At 40.6% G+C, this 17,260-nt stretch overlaps 1 protein-coding gene across 1 annotated transcript in view; it reads left to right on the top strand.

Moving 5' to 3' along the window:
- CORIN (corin, serine peptidase) overlaps positions 1 to 17,260 on the top strand; it is a 308,663-nt gene that overhangs the window by 123,392 nt on the left and 168,011 nt on the right. Inside the window, exon 5 of the mRNA XM_027544426.1 lies at positions 8,767 to 8,948. Coding sequence (XP_027400227.1) covers positions 8,767 to 8,948 — 182 coding nt within the window. The remainder of the gene's footprint in view (positions 1 to 8,766; positions 8,949 to 17,260) is intronic.

Below are 17,260 nucleotides of genomic sequence, written 5' to 3'. Positions count from 1 at the left end.
ATGAGCCATATGTTATATTGGAGGAAGATCAGCAATGAGCAAATAAATATATTAAAATTTTTTTAAAAATAATACTATGTCAGGTACAGATATACTATTGATTAAATGCAATAGAAAAAATAAAAAAAGAAGTGGAGAGCTTTGGAGAGTGTGGGTATGATGGCAAGGGGTTAGATTTTAAGTAAAGTGTCATTCAGGAAAATCTCACTGAGAAAAGGATGTGGAAACCCAGGATCCATGAAGATATGGGAATCCAGGAAGTGAGGAGAGCCAGATATCCTGAGTCCTGTGATATCTGCCCCAAATGAGAAAGAGGGCATAATGGAAACAATCCTGAAAGCAGATACTGTTGGCAAGGATGCAAGTGTTGGGGTGTAGATATAAGGGAGAGTTGGAGGGTCTTGCCAGGCACGTGTAGAGCTTGGGAGCTCCCTTTCAGCTTCTGACAGTTTTTTTCAACAAGGATATTAGGAAAGTTATTAATATATTCCTTTAGCAAGCATTTATTGGCACCTACAATGTGCTAGGTACATTGTTAGATGCTGAGGATACTTTGATGAATAAAACACAGTTTTGCCTTCAAGGGACTCAGCCTAATAAGGGACCAGACATGAAAACAATTACATTAATGTCCAATGCAATCAGTTTAAAAAGGTGTGTGTTATGGGGACAACACAGAGGGTCTCTTTCCATTAGGCAGTATTAGGGAAGGCTGCTCCAAGGGAGGAAGTAATAGCTGAATTATATTTTGGAGGATAAACAGAAGTTTGCCATGTGGACAAGGTGGAAAAAGAGAGCAGCCTAAATCTATTTTGTATTAGGGGAACTACAACTAGCTTAATTTTATGAGAACAAAAAATAAGAGAATAAATGGATGTGAGGGAGGTTGGGGAAGTAAAATTAGTGATACTTAGTAATCAATTGCATCTGAATGGTGAGGGTGAAGCAAAGGTTTGTAGGCTTGGGGACTTGGGTAGACAGTATTACCACCAAGAAAGTCGTTGATCTCAAAGGAAGACTTGTGGCTATGGTGGTGGTGGGAGATAGCAGGGTGTTGTTGACATAATGTCTTCATCTGGTTCAACAAGTGCATGACCATAATTTTCCTTTCAGCGGAGATAAAAGCAGCTTTCTTTCTGGAGGAGATGATGTGATTTATACTATCATCCAGTGCTATGCTGGTAAATTGGCTCCCTGAAAAACAAAACTATTATTTGTAGCATTTGCTGATTTCTGTGGTGTAAAGATTCCTACTAGATTTCAAGCTAATAATAGTTGAACAGTCTCCTCGCACAGCACTAATTTTGTCCCCTGAGAGGTATTTGTTGAGCTCGTGCTGGCTCTTTCTCCTGTATTTCTCTTTATTAACTTCCCACCCTCCTCCAGCCCACTCTTCCCCACAGGTTAGTTTTAACAGTAGGTCTGCTTTCTAGCTTCTGGTGGCTCAGAGAGGCAGTGCTGATCCCTCATTTCTTCTTTACCTGGTTACACAGTTTGGAATTGCCTGCCTCACTGTGAAGGGCTGTGGCTCCTATCAGGCCGCCTTCTGCACACAGCTCTCTCCGAGTTCCAGTAACTGCTACTTTACCTTTTCCCTTGAATCTGGGATGCCAGCAGCAACCTGTCCCCACAGGTTGCACTACCCCTAGTTGGTTTTTTGAAACCTTTCCAGCATCTTGGTAAACGGGCCTTTCGTTAAATGCTCTGCAGTGACCCTACCTGAGCAAGCTGTTTATTTCATGCTGAAACTATGATTATTGCAAATGAAAAATAAGACACAGTCCTGGATTTTTAAGAATTTCAGACTAATGCGACCAAAAAATACCTTGACTTCTCCCATGAGCTCTCTTCTGGTGTGAGACAGTGATACCCATAAACGTTCACCAGCATGGTTTTCCATGCCCATGCCTAGTGAAGCTGGGAAGCAAGGGAACCTCTTTCCTGCTCCCATTATGCCCCACCTAAGCCATACATCTCATGAGGTCACTTGAGGCCACCAGAGATCTAGACGGAGGAAGCTGGTGCCATTGGTCCGTCAGAGAGAGAAAGAGCCATCTGTTGTTATTTGTGTTTTCTGGCAGTGCTGATGAATTCATGCTCCTGTGTGATTTGTGAGTTTATACCCCTGTGTTATCTGTGGACTCATGTTTATGAGATGAGGTCACCTGGGTGAGATTCTGGAGCACTGGGCTGGCATTATAGTACTGGCTATGAGATCTTTTTAGGTTTCAATTTTCTCATAATTAAAAGGAGGAAATAGTGGCTTTTCTTACCAGATCATCAGTCATTAACATTCTCTTCATAACTAAGGTCTGCAGCTCTGGGAGCTCCCTATGACTATGACCTTGTGAGTGCTATTTACTGAACAACTTGTTTTGGCTTCAGTTCAGTTCAGTTGCTCAGTTGTGTCCGACTCTTTGCAACCCCGTGAACCGCAGCATGCCAGGCCCCCCTGTCCATCATCAACTCCCAGAGTCCACCCAAACCCATGTCCATCGAGTCAGTGATGCCATCCAACCATCTCATCCTCTGTCGTCTCCTTCTCCTCCTGCCCTCAATCTTTCCCAGCATCAGGGTCTTTTCAAATGAGTCAGCTCTTCGCATCAGGTGGCCGAAGTATTGATTTCAGCTTCAACATCAGTCCTTCCAATGAACACCCAGGACTGATCTCCTTTAGGATGGACTGGTTGGATCTCCTTGCAGTCCAAGGGACTCTCAAGAGTCTTCTCCAACACCACAGTTCAAAAGCATCAACTCTTCAGCACTCAGCTTCTTTATAGTCCAACTCTCACATCCATACATGACCACTGGAAAAACCATAGCTAGATGACTAGATGGACCTTTGTTGGCAAAGTAGTGTCTCTGCTTTTTAATATACTGTCTAGGTTGGTCATTACCAGAGACAAATTTAGGAATTAAAAAAAAAAAGGTTGTATAAATCTCATCAGTGAATAGTACATCTAACTCAATAGCATGTCTCTTACCAAGTGATATATCAAAGAGAAATATTTTAGTTACCTATTGCTGCATAGCAGATTACCATAGACTTTGCAGCTTAAAACAGCACACATCTATTATCTAACAGATTCTGTAATTTGGAACCTGAGAGTACCTTAGGTCCTTTGTCTCAGGATGTGTCATACGGGTACAAGTCATGGTATTGGCCAGGGCTGGGGTCTTGTCTGATGGCTTGCCTAGGAAAGGATTCACTTCCAGGCTCCTGTGATTGTTGGAAGAATTTCAATTCCTTAAGGGTGGAGGGTCCCAGTTCCTGGCTGGCTATTGGCCAGAGGACAACCTCAGGTCCTTGCCAGTAAGCCCATCGGATATGGCAACTTGCTTCAACAGAACCAGTGAGGAAGAGAGTCTGCTAGCAAGATAGAAGTCACAGTCCTATGTACCCTAATGACGCAAGTGACATCCCATTACCTCCTACTGATTGTAAGTAGGTCACTAGCCAGCTCACATTCAAGGGGAGGGATTATACAGAGCATAAACAGTATGAGGTAGAGGTCACTGGGGGCCATCTTAAACTCAGCCTTTCACAAGAACTGCTCCTCCACCATGGGAAAAGAGTTTTAAATCCTAAGCTTTTCTGATACACTCAAAAGTTAGTTTATTTGTCAGAAATAAAAAGTGACAATGAAATGCAGTGTGGGATCCTAAATGAAGATCTTGGTGATATTTGAATTGGGTCTTTACTTGAGGTAAAGATATTGTATGGTGTTAATTTCTTGGTTCAGATAATAGTACTGTAGTTGTGTAAGGTGTTTGCTTTGGGGGAGCCTGGATAAAGGCCATATGGAAACTTTCTGTGTTATTTTTAAAACTTTTCTGTAAGTCTCTAAAAGTAGTTTAAAGTAAAAAGTTAAATATTAGATACAATTAGCTACAGGAATATATTGTACAACATGGAGAATATAGCAAATATTTTATAGCTGTAAATCAAGCGCCATGTGCTTAGTTGCTCAGTCGTGCCCGACTCTTTGGGACCCCATGGACTGTAGCCCGCCAGGCTCCTCTGTCCATGGGGATTCTCCAGGGAAGAATACTGGAGTGCCCTCCTCCGGGGGGTCTTCCCAACACAAGGACTGAACCCAAGTCTCCTGCATTGCAGGCAGATTCTTTACCATCTGAGTCACCAGGGAAGCCCATAAATCAAATATAACCTTTAAAAGTTTTGAATCTCTGTATTGTACACCTGTAACCTATATAATATTGTACATGAGCCATACTTCAAAAAAAACCTAAAAAGTTAGAAAAAAGTGATTTATAAAACCTAAAAATCCTTTAGCTATTATATAAGCCTACAATGTGGCTATAGCTTATTCAATAATTTTAACTTTATGTCTTTATCAGAGCTATTTTTGCAGGTAAAAATCTGTAAATTTGTGGGTGGGGAAATGGGGAGATGTTGGTCAAAGGGTACTATATATATATATATAAAATTTGTAAATACAGGAAATTTAGTAGATAAATTTGCTTAAAATTGTATAGGTAAAGTCTATAATTTTTTGTATTAACAGAGAGATAATTTGAGTAGTATTCCTAATGGAAATCCCCTAAAAACCTCATTATTAATATATAGTAGAAGTATTTATATTTGTATGTATTTGTTTCAACAAAATTACAGAGGTAAGAATTTTCTGCTTAAGCCTTAGTTGAAATGTTTTAAGGGGATTTTGCACAACACGAAATACCCTTCAAATGTCCATTTAAAATAATCACCTTTTCTAAAATAGTGTCCTGATAGCCAAATCTGACTCCTTCCCTGTTCTGAGCACTGTTTTCAGATGTCAGTCTGCTTGTTGCTTGGATATCAGCACTTATATTCCAAAATAGTGTGGTCTGTCTCAACACACTGTTCCATGTGATGAAAAGCAAAATGCTTCAACCCCTTGTAGGCACTTGAATTTCATGCAAAGCAAGAACAAATGGCTCCTCATTTTGCTCAGTGTTTGAAAGGGCTGCTAGTTATTAATACCCCATCACTATTTCACATGTCCTCATCTGGCAATTTAAAGCCTATGGGTCTCGGTTGGTTACACCTCTTAAGAGAGCTATTTGGAAACACTCTAGACATTTTTCTTAGGCCCTATTTTTAGAATGGAAGGCCTAATGGTATTTTAATGTCTCTATATATTCCCAGATCAAGTCTCGAGAAAAAAAAAAATATCTGTTACCTTTTGAAATTTAGCAAAGCTGGTGGGATTATCACCACTCCTCTGAGAAGTATTGTGTTATAAAGAGTGAATTTTGATTAACAGAATGTCAGTGGTAAAAGGACTATGAAAAATCAGCTCTTCCAAATCCCTCACTTTTCAAATGATGAAACTGAGTCTTGTATGAATGAACTGTTGGCCAAAGATCAGATAGTGAGCCGTGGCCAACATGAAAAGTTCAGAGGGGTAGCTTGTGATTTCCTGCAGAAAATAACTCAGGTGAGGGTCAATGACAAGAAGTGAGCTTCTGAGTTATAGACTCAGCTTTAGAGTGAAAATGGTCTGCTGGACCCCTGTGTGAACTTTCATCGCCTTTACCATAGAAGGTTCTGAATGAAGATGTGGAGTGATCAAAGAATATGTGGGCTCAGAACTGAGGAAAGGTCCAAGAAACACCTGGGAGAATTGGGCCCCAAGTGCTACTCAGCCTCACAGTGATCTTCCCCCCATGACAATGTGGGATGACTTTTCCCTCTGTAAGTGGCACCTGGAATTCCATCAGAGATTCCTTTGGTCCAGCAAGCAATCTTCTAATGATGCCAAAAACCTCTGGAGGGTGAAGTGTCCATCTATTATTATGTACTACTCTGTGTTATTTTCATCTCTTTTCTTCTTTGAAAGTCTCATTTCAATCAGCTCACTTGGGGAATGTAGCTTTGATGGTAGGAAGGGGAAAAATGTTTAGCAGCAAGTATGGTGTTGGAGAAGACTCTTGAGAGTCCCTTGGACTGCAAGGAGATCCAACCAGTCCATTGTGAAGGAGATCAGCCCTGGGATTTCTTTGGAAGGAATGATGCTAAAGCTGAAACTCCAGTACTTTGGCCATCTCATGTGAAGAGTTGACTCATTGGAAAAGACTGATGCTGGGAGGGATTGGGGGCAGGAGGAGAAGGGGACAACAGAGGATGAGATGGCTGGATGGCATCACTGACTCGATGGACGTGAGTCTGAGTGAACTCCGGGAGTTGGTGATGGACAGGGAGGCCTGGCGTGCTGCCATTCATGGGGTCGCAAAGAGTCGGACACGACTGAGTGACTGAACTGAACCGAACTGATACCTTCCCAGGTGGTGCTAATGGTAAAGAATCTGCTTGTCAAGCAGAAGACACAACTTTGATTCCTGAGTTGGGAAGATCCCCTGGAGGAGAAAATGGCAATCCACTCCAGTTTTCTTGCCTGTAGAATCCCATGGACAGAGAAGCCTGGTGGGCTACAGTCCTTGGGGTCACAAAGAGTTGGACATGACCAAGTGACTAAAACAATGATGGTCTGGTGGAGGGGGCTTTCCAGGTGGGGTGCTGGAGTGGGGTGGGCAGGATGGTGTCAGGACATTGGAACACAGGTCAGGGACTAGGAAGCAAAGGAAGAATGCTGAAACCAAACCAAGCTTGCTGTGTAGCTCTATTGTGGGCTCTTACACCTGGGAAAGAAAGAGAAAAGCCTTCACCCTGTCCTAGTGTTTCTTAGCCCCTTTGGCAAATACTGATTGATTGGAGATTAAGTAGAAGTTTGTAGAGTGATGGGAGAACCCAACCACTGTGTATATGGTTGGTTCACTGGGAAAGTGCATACCAGGTTTTGAATTAACCTTGAGTTATGCTTTTGGGACATACATTCCTAAAGTAAGGACTCATGTGTAATAGAGTAGTTAATAGTCCTTGAATCGGTTGGCTTGGGTTTGAATGCTGGCTGGGACACTCACTAACTCAGTGATCTTGGAAGAATCTCATATATTTTCTGTGCTTCAGTTTCTTTATTTGTAGAGTAGAGATGACAGTAATGGTATTGCTGGTGTACTACTGTAGTGAGAAATGAGTTAATGTGTATATAGCACTTAGAGCCTAGCAAAGTAGAAGCAATTGCATGGGAATTCTGTGTTCCCCACACTCCTCAACCACGTTTCTCGGTTTTATTTGAGAAAATATGTAAGGTCTCTGGAATGAGATCTAGGAAAGAAAATCTTCTCAAAAATGTTATTTAAGCAGAATTTTCAGTTCTATGAATATCTAATTTATTTCCTGAATGGCAATCAGGTGTCTCCTTTCCACTGAGATACTTGCTTGGACTAATTCATATTTTATGTCTAAAGCTAATTCTTTCAAATGCAAAACTTCTTCTTACATCTTCACTAACAAATTTGGATACATGTTAATATAGTTATGTGAATATTAGGATTCTAAAATGTACTTAATTTTAAGACAAGTTTCTGAGAAGGACAAAAGTGTTTGTATCTAAATGTAATTGTTGAGTACTCTTTTCCCACATTTTTATGTATAACAAGGTCTCACTCTCAAGATCCTTTCATAGACTTGATCCTTTCTGTTTTAACTCAGTGGCTGGCACATCCCTTTATGTTCCAGTGATCTATAGATGAATAAGTGGGGAATTATAAGTGTATTTGTTGGATCAAGGAATTCTTAAAGCCAAATTATTAGGTCCTTATGTGAGAATAAATGATATGGGATGGTAGATAGGGCATGAGTTGAATGTTAAAAATCTGGATTCTCTTCCCACTTCATCTGTTACAAAGCTGTATGTCTCAGAATCTCCCTAGACTTCCCTCAAATGAAGGATTTGAATGAGGTGTTGATTAAGATTTCTTACAAATCTGATACTATATGATTCTGAAATTTCTTATTGACCCTGCATTTTTGAAGTGTGTGCTTTGCTTTGACTGACATATATATTTTCTTTCCTTGTTTTCATAAAAATCATTTGAGATGCCTTTGCCAGATGACCAGCTAGGGTGAGAGGTGCAACCCATAGCTGCAAAGTAGAAAAAGCTGCCTGGATCTGCAGGAGAACAAGTCCATGACCTTGACATTGTAGCGTCCCCATCCCCAGACACAGGAACTCGGATCCAGCAGTGTTTGATTGCATGTCAGATGAATAAAGACAAACTCCAAAGCATCATTACCTTACTGCTAGTGGACAATTGTTTGTGTTTTGCTATTTTGCAGAAGATAGCATAGCAATGAAAAGATAAATTACTGTACAAGGTTTCAGAGTTGCCATTTGTTTGTGTAATATTTTCTTTTCTAAGGAGACAGTGTAGGTTAAGGAACAGCTTTCTCTCTGTCTGCCTCTCAGAGATAATTTGAATTTCTCAGAGGTCTGATAAAGAAATGAGATTAACCTATTTTGTGATCTACTCTGCCTTTTCATTTTGGAGGCATTCATTTTCATGTTAATTTTTTCCTTACGGCAGTAAGTAGAGTGGTTTTTTTTTTTTTTTTTTGGTTGACAGGTTTACTTAACACAAGAAATCTCAAAAAAAAAATCATTTTGGATAAATCCTTCTACAAGAGAGAGTTAGATGATCTGTTATGGAACTAGTTTATTCCCTCTAGAATCATGACAGTGAGGTGGCTAAAATGCTTGTTACAGGGTTGAAGGTTGTTGTTGACAATTCAAGTTGTTGATTATAGTAAATATAAATTAAGGTATTATTGTAGCATGGGTGGCTAACTTTTCTTTAGTTTAATTATTATTTTGAGAAACAGTCTGTAAAAACATTAATTTCCACCTTTCTCTTTTCTTCTAGTCATGGACTCCTGCCTTGTAGATCCTTCTGTGAGTCTGCAAAAGAGGGCTGTGAGTCAGTCCTGGGAATGGTGAATGCCTCCTGGCCCGATTTCCTCAAATGTTCACAGTTTAGAAACCAAAGTGAAAACAGCAATGTCAGCAGGATTTGCTTCTCACCACAGCAGGAAAACGAAAAGCAATGTAGGTGTCTGCATTTTGTTGCATTTTTTGAAGTTTTTATTGAAATTCATGCTAGGAAATACACAAATAACGCATATAGTACAATAAATTTTAATAAAGTGACCAGACTCATGTAACCAGCACCCAGATCAAGAAATAGAATAGTAACAGCAATCCAGAAACCCAACCTTCCTACCAGTGATCTGACCCTCCCCAAAGAGACCTCTATACGGACTTCCATCACCTCAGGTAATTTTGCCAACTTCTGAACTTGATATCAGTGGTATCAATCGTACAGTATGCATGCCTTTTTTGTCTAACTCCATTTGCTCAACATTATGTTTTAGAGATTCACTGTACTTTCATCTTCTTGTAGTTCATTCATTCTCATTTTTCATGGTATTCTAATATATTTTATGGGCTTCCCTGGTGGCTCAGTGGTAAAAAATTCACCTGCCCATGCCTGCCAGTGCAGGAGATGCAAGTTCATCCCTGAGTTGGGAAGATCCCTGAGAGAAGGAAATGGCAAACCACTACTGTATGCTTGCCTAGGAAATTTCATGGACACAGGAGCCTGGTGGGCTAGTCCATGGGGTTGCAAACAGTCAGACATGACAGTGACTAAACAATAATATGTTTTATACCACAATATATTTTTCTACTCTGCTGTTGACAGACATGTGAGGTGTTTCCAGCTACTGTGAATGGTGATGCTAGGACTATTCTTGTACATGTCTTTGATGGAACATGGCTATGTATTTGATCAGCAAAACAGTTTTTTAAAGTGGTTATGGACATTATATTCCTCCTAGCTATGAAAGTTGCACTTGCTCCAAATTCTCCCCAAAACTTGGTATTGCCAGTCATTTTCATTTGAGTGATTCTGATGGTAATGTTGTGGTATTTCTTTGTGGTTTTAAGTTACATTTTCCTAATGATTGGGGCTGAATTTTCAAGCTGTTTTGGTTATTTAAATATCCTTTTTTGTGAAGTGTCTGTCCAAGTATTTTGCCCATTTTAATTGGGTAGTCTGTCTGTCTGTTCCTAATTTGCATTGTATGCATTGTAAAGATCTCCCACTGGCTGGCTTACCTTTACTTTCTTCTGTTAGTGTCTATTATGGAATAGAAAGTCTTAATTTTAATGGGTTAGTATTATTAATCTTTTCCAATCCTCAGTTTTCCAGATTCTCAGAGGCTGTGAAAGCCTCTTTCTAAATTACTAGGAGGGCCCTTTGGCTTCCACAACGTGAGTTACAGTTGCCTGCAGTTTTGAGTTCTTTTTCTAGAATATTGGTGCTTAGCACTAAGTCATCCAATCCACTGTCCTTATAGTTACTTGCCAAATACTTGGTGTGTCACCCCATTGAGTGCATTCCTTTCTTTAGGTAGAGTATTCTAGTTCACTTCTGATAACGATTTTAGCAATTGGACCACCCCCTGATGCCAGGGAATGTCTGTCTCCACCTACCATCAGTAATGGCAACTTCACACTTATGCCAGCAGTGAGTGATCCAGATCAATAACCCCATCAGACTGCCTGCTTTCTGGGACCATTCCTGCAACTGTCACAAGCTGGGTCTTTCAGAAGCAGTCACTGAGATGGAATTTGTTGTACAGGGTGTTTATTAGGTATCAGCACTTGTGTAAAGGAGGAGAGAGAAGGCAGGATTAGGTGGAGGCAGAAGCTGAAATGTGATCCAGGCCCACTGAAGCTTTAGCTAAATCCTCAGGGAGTTCTGGGGCTCATATGGTCTCAGGGACTTGTTCCATGTTGGGACGAGTCAGCCAGGTCTTTATACCCCCACCTGAAGCCACCACTGGATGTGATCCTTCTTGGGAAGGATGTGCCCTTGTTTAGGGCCGTTCTCTGTTGGATTACAGTGGGGGAAGCAGATCCTCTCCTGAAGGGCAGGAGTGTAGAGTGGGAACAGACCACATTGATCCAGTAAGAACTGCACTGATTTTGCTCTCTGTTTATAAGACAGTGTCGGTAAGACTCCACCTCCCTCCTGTTTGTTTCCATTCTGAGAGTGCGTTTCTCTGGTGAGCCTTGCTGAGAAACCAAGGTGTTTCTTGCATTCTGCTCCTCCTTGGCAGTCCCAAGTTGTAATTTTTTTTTTTTTTTGGTAGAGCAGAAAGATTGCTAGATTTCCACTTGGCTTTGCAGAGGTTTTCTACCTAACTCTTTGGCTTGTTCTTTATAGCAGAAGCCTTGAGGGGAAATCTTTCCACACAATAGGCCTGCCCTTCTCTGTGTCTCCTTCCCCGCTACATCCTCGGCACCTTTATTTCCCACTCCTCTGGTAGCACCAAAACTCGAATTTTTGTCTGTCTACCTCTGTGGGATTACCAAAAAGTTCTACTGGCTTCTCTGCCTCTTTGCAGTGGCCCTCTGTCCAGATTCTCAGTTTCTAGTACTGTGCCAAGAATTGGCAAGTTCCAAGGGGTAAAAGCATCCATACATAGAATGTAGACTGTTTGTTCTACAGTTGTCTTCTCTCTGGATCTTAGCCACTCACCTCTTAATAGTCTCACCAGCTATCAGAGGCCTTTAAATGGATGTTTCTTGTGTTTCATCTGGCTTTTCCAGTTTTACTTGATGGGAGAGACATTAACCTGTCACAAGTTACTCATCCAAGCCTAAAGTAAGGGTTTGTTTATTTCTTTTTAACACAATATACAGTAGAGGTCTACTACTAAATTAGGATTCCCTCCAAAAGGTTGTATATAGCAATAAACTACCAGAATGATGAGTGAGTGTACATGAAAAAGAAGCCCTTTTAATTCTTTTTCAGCTACATTTCTCCCATTTTAATAAGAACACTTTATTACTCATCATTTGGAAAAAGTAGCCTGTTGATATAGGATTTAAGAATCCACTGAGGTGAAAATAAAAAATCATCAGTGTTCCATAACATGATGGTCCTAAAGTATCAGTTTTTAAAATCAAAGTAATACCAATATTCTTTAATAGCTCTAGGTGAAATGCCACTTCACATATGTTCCTCAAATATCAGAAGATAGTACAAATCTTTCCATCTCGGAAAAGATTGATGGTTTTGGAAAAGATCTGGGAAGATATATTAAAAAAAACTTACATTTTAAGAGAATAGAAATGTCCTAAGTACACTCATCTGAGACCCTCTATTTGTCAACCTTTTTAGAATTCTTTATACTCTTTTTTTCCATGTAGAGTTAATTATCTGAAAATGAGTCTGATAATCGGTGTTTGATGCAGTATTTTCCAGGAATTTAAAATAATTTTTCCATCTCATGCTTGATAGATAAGCGGTATGCTAGCCATCACAGGTATATTCATAGGGCATGTGCTAGGAAAGAACCACTGTTAGCTGTGATATTTATGCATGCATGAGAATATAATTTCTAGCGCACACACACATAGTTACTTAAAAATGTTCATATACTAAGAATATTGTATGCCAGGTAGAAAAGTATCAATTATATAATATTGCCTTAATCGTATAAGGGTTTGTGCTGTAAGACCAGTTATGAATATAACTCATGAAAGTCTTTTTCTCATTTTTTCACTTATTTAGTAAATATTCATTGAGTATTCAGTTCTGAGCATTATTGCAGGTAATATGAAAAAATAAAAGGAATTACAGTAACGATAATATTGGTTTATATCCACCTAGAGTGATGGTTCTCAACCAGAGATAATTTTGCGACCCCTCCACCTGGGAACATTGGCAATGTCTAGAGATAACTTGGTTGTCACAACTCTGGGGACAGAAAGAGTTGCTACTGGCATTTTGCAGGTAGAGACCCACTATACTGTAAAACATCCTGCAGGGCGTAGGGCAGCTACCCACACAAACTGTTTGGTCCCAAATGCCAGTAGTGCTCCTTTTGAGAGACTCTAGGTTAGGCGTGATGTTTTGCAAGGTACTTGGCTTCCCTGGTGGCTCAGACGGTAAAGCGGCTGCCTGCAATGCAGGAGACCCGGGTTCTATTCCTGGGTTGGGAAGATCCCCTGGAGAAGGAAATGGCAATCCACTCCAGCACTCTTGCCTGGAAAATCCCATGGATGGAGGAGCCTGCTGGCTCCAGTCCATGGGGTCGCAAAGAGTCGGACACGACTGAGTGACTTCACTCACTTTCTAGTAATAATAATAATAATACTTCTCATACTCCCGACCTTTAAGGAGTAATATTTAATACTTTAAGGAGTGTTAAGCCTAATTTGGTAGATCTATATATAAGAATGTGAGAAACAGTGTAAAAAGAACATTAGTAACTCCATATAACATGCTGACAGACAGAAACTGTAGAAGAACACAAGTTAAATGTCAATGGAATAGAAGTGGAGTCAATGATATAAAGGAGTTCTGAATGTTTGAAAAATGAAGGGTCTCACTTGACACAGAGGAAGCAAGGGGGTGTCCTGGGTAGGCATTCAGCACTGCGGACCTGTATTGGGTGTCAGGTGTCTATTTAGCCCATGAAACAAATGATGATTAAAAGTTGACTCCCATCTTAGTTTTCTCCTTCCAACTCGTCAAGTCATTTGCCCAAGAAAACAGCAGCCTCGCTTTTACCTTGTGAACCCCATTCTCCTTTCCAAAGTGCTTTCACAGCTGTTAGCTCACTTTGCTTCCAGAGTAAATCTCTGAGGTATTATCATCTTCATTTTATAAATTAGGAAACTGAGGTTCAGGAAGATTATCCCAAGATTATTTTAAATCAGCCCCCCAGTTCTGTTTTCATCCCGGGACCGTCCTGGGATTTGATTATTAATCTTTGAATGCTCCCCTCTGTTACAGCCTCCTTCTCACAAGAGCTTTCAAATGCCTTTTTAGACTGAGCTGAGCCAAAACTCACAACCTGTAACAGCTGCTTTTCCCAATGCACAGCTCTGTAAATTTAATTCATCTTGTCATAGCATCTTTTCAATCAGTCATAACTCTGAAGATATTTTGTTCTCATATGGAAGGATACTCAGTTGTCTTACCCTTTCTATCTTATATCAATGCCTGGTCCCGTAAAGTAAATAATGTGCTAACGTGATAATGCTGTGGAAACTATTCTCAGAGGTTTTTAAAATAAACATTAGTGTGTGTTTCCATAGTTGACTTGTGAGAACTCAGAGGGCTAAAGGTCAAGGTCCATCAATCATTCTGAGCTTTCTGACTAGTCCTTTACTCCACCTTGTCTGAAATTGTGTATGGAAAGTAGTTTAGAAATAGATCTCTGGTGCCATGAAAGAACTTCAGCTATTTATTCTTTCATTTTCCTCTTCCTTTTCCGAATATCTTATTTGCTTTCTTAGCTTTGGTTGTTGAGATAAACCACTTCAGTATGTTAGCCCCAGTACATTGTTGTCTCAAGATCTTAGTAAAACATAATACCCCCTTTCTCATTTTGTGTTGTGAATTCACTTGGGAAAATTACTTTCTTTAAGGTAGTGTCAATATTTTGCCAGAGGCAGATGAGTAGAGTTACCAAAATTAGCCACACACTTTTCATTACAATGAATAGTCAAATATAATGAGATTTGCCTAGAACCTCAAATTTTGTAACATTTATAATTTTAAATTATTGACAGCTTAAGTTGTAAAAGCATTTTCTTTCTTTGATATATAGTTGCTTCTTTTAAGGGCCCCAAACCTAAATCTGAAGACTTGTTTTCAAGCCCTAGTTGTTTTATTTAATAACTGGGTGGTCTTGAAGCAAGTTTCATAAACCCTTTTTATTTCTCTTTCCTCAATTTTATTTCAATTTCCTCAATACAGTAGGAATAATACCTGGGTGGTAGAATGGTTTTATGGACTAAATAAAATACTGTATTTGAAAACATTTTGGGAATCCATAACGCACTATGAAAATGTAAACGCTTCAGTATAACAGACATTTAGAAGCGTGTTCTATGGACCATGTAGTCAGTGAGGAACTGGGAAGGAAAGACGGAATGCAGAACTTTTAAAAAAGCTTATTTATTTGGCTGCATTAGGTCTTAGTTGCCCCTCATGGGATCTCTTTAGTTGCAGCATGTGAGATCTAGTTCCCTGACCAGAGATCCCACCCAGGCCCCCTGCAATGGGAGCATGTAATCTTAGCCACGGACCAGGGAAATGCTGGCATGCAGACTTTTTAAAGTGCTCATAAGCCCATGGAGAGCTAGACAGATGAGTACAAAGGCAGAGCCTAAGACAAGGATTTGAGCACAAATCATATGTTTGGGAGAGGTGTGGACCAGTGGAGGAGTGGGAAGGTGGTTCAAGGGATGGAAGGTGGCCAGTAAAGGTAAATTATGAATCCAGCTACCATTGTGGTCAACTGGGGCTTAATGTCATGGTAAAATCTGGGAAATAGTGTATGATTTGTACAATATGGCTCCAAATTACCCCACTAGAGGGATGAGGAACTGAGGGATACCCTTCCTTCCTTTAGCCTTTGAAGCTGATAAGGATCTACTACAGCCTATAAGTACTATGTCCTGTAAGAGCAGAGACACGGGATTGTGGAGGAGGAAGTCCGAAACCTGGCTGCACCCCACAGAGGAAGGCCTTTGTCTCTGGTTATTTCTCCTTCATCTGTGGCACTCTCTTTGCCTTTGTTTCTAGAACACTGCTCTGTTTTGGTCTGCTTCCCATACTCTGGCCACACATCAGTCTCTCTCCTCCTCTCCTGGCTCCTGAAATATTGATATTCCACAGAACTCTGGTCTCAACCCTCTTTTCTCAATAGTCTGTTCATTTTGTCTAGGAAACCTCATAGTTGCTCATAGCCACATAAGTACTAATGACTCTTAAATCTGTACTTCATCCCTAATCTTATTCCACTCCCTCAGGCCTCCAACCTGTATTCCGAAGTCCTTGCTCCAACCTCTCAAGCAAAGCTACTTTCCCCTAGATCTCCAGGAATTGTCATCCATGTTGCTGAATTCTATGGGAAGTTCTCAGTCTTCCCCTGACTTGACCTCCTCCAACTTTTGCCACCTTTAATCACTCTCTTCATCCAAGATGAAGGCTTGGCTTCCAGGGAGGTTTTCTTTCTACTTTTGGTCTGTGTGCGTATTCAGTTGCATCTGACTCCTTGTGACCCTCATGGACCGTAGGCCACCAGGATCCTCTGTCCATAGGATTTTCCAGGCAAGAATATTGGAGTAGATTGCCATTTCCTCCTGCCAGGGATCTTCCCGACCCAGAGTTCAAACTTGTGTTTCCTGCAAGTCTCCTACACTGTAGGCAGATTCTTTATGTCTGAGCCACCAACAGAATTTCTTTCTACTCTGGCCACCTATTTTCAGCCTCCTTTGATATTTTCTCCTCATTTCTCTCACCTCTAAACACTAGAGTGCCCCAGGGCTCATTTCTTGGACCACTCCTCTTTTTGATGATCTAATTCAGGCTCATGGCTTGAAATACCACCAGACACTGACATCTACCAGCATGGATCTCAAACCCACACATCCTCTAAACTCTGGGCTTGCATGTATATGTATGCTTGTGCTATATACTCACACCACACACACACACACACTGCTTTCAGCTTTCTAGTTATTTCTACTTGAGTGTCTGCAAAAATGTGTTAAGCATAGTAGGTCCTACATACTACCCTGATCTAGTATTGACCCCACCCCTGCTCTCCTTCAAACCCTCCTCATGTTAGTAACAACTTCATTCTTCTAGTTGTTTCAGCCAAAAGCCTTGTACCATTCTTGACTTTTCTCTTTCTCTTCCATACCATATCTGATCTTTCAGAAATCTTACTGTCTCTACTCTCAAAATGTACACATAATCCAACCAGTGTTCACCATCTTCATGACAACCCCTGGCTCTGGTCATTTCAGTTTCTGCTTGGATTATCCTTCCACCTCCTTATTAGCATCCTTGCTTGCCCCAGCAGGTTGTTCTCCATACGGAAGCAAAAGGGATCATTTAAACATTTACATCTCTCCTCTCCAAGTTTTCCCATCTCCCTCAATATAAAAGCCACTATCCCTACAACCTTCAGGGCACTCCATCAGTATCATTGCCTCGCATGACTCCAGGGGGGCACCAGTCACACAGAATTCAAGATAAACAGTGCCTGCTAGAGTTGTACAACACAAACATCCTGCCCTTCATTATCTGGCCCGTATCATCTCTCTGATTTTTCTCTGAATACTTGCCTTTTTGCTCTTAAGGCTCCAACTCCTCTGCCTGCAATGCTCTTCTCCTAGAGATATCTTCTCAGTTCTTTAAGGCATCTGTCTGTAGGGCTGTAACATAGAACATGTTAGGGAGAGTGATCACAGATAAGGGAAGGAAGAGAAGCCATAGGAATAACAGCTATTGTTACTGTTGTGGTTATTAGGGCAGTGATAGA

Source organism: Bos indicus x Bos taurus, chromosome 6, assembly GCF_003369695.1.
Source record: "Bos indicus x Bos taurus breed Angus x Brahman F1 hybrid chromosome 6, Bos_hybrid_MaternalHap_v2.0, whole genome shotgun sequence".
In the NCBI taxonomy this organism is placed as follows: Eukaryota; Metazoa; Chordata; class Mammalia; order Artiodactyla; family Bovidae; genus Bos; species Bos indicus x Bos taurus.
This window is presented reverse-complemented; position numbering and strand designations above follow the sequence as displayed.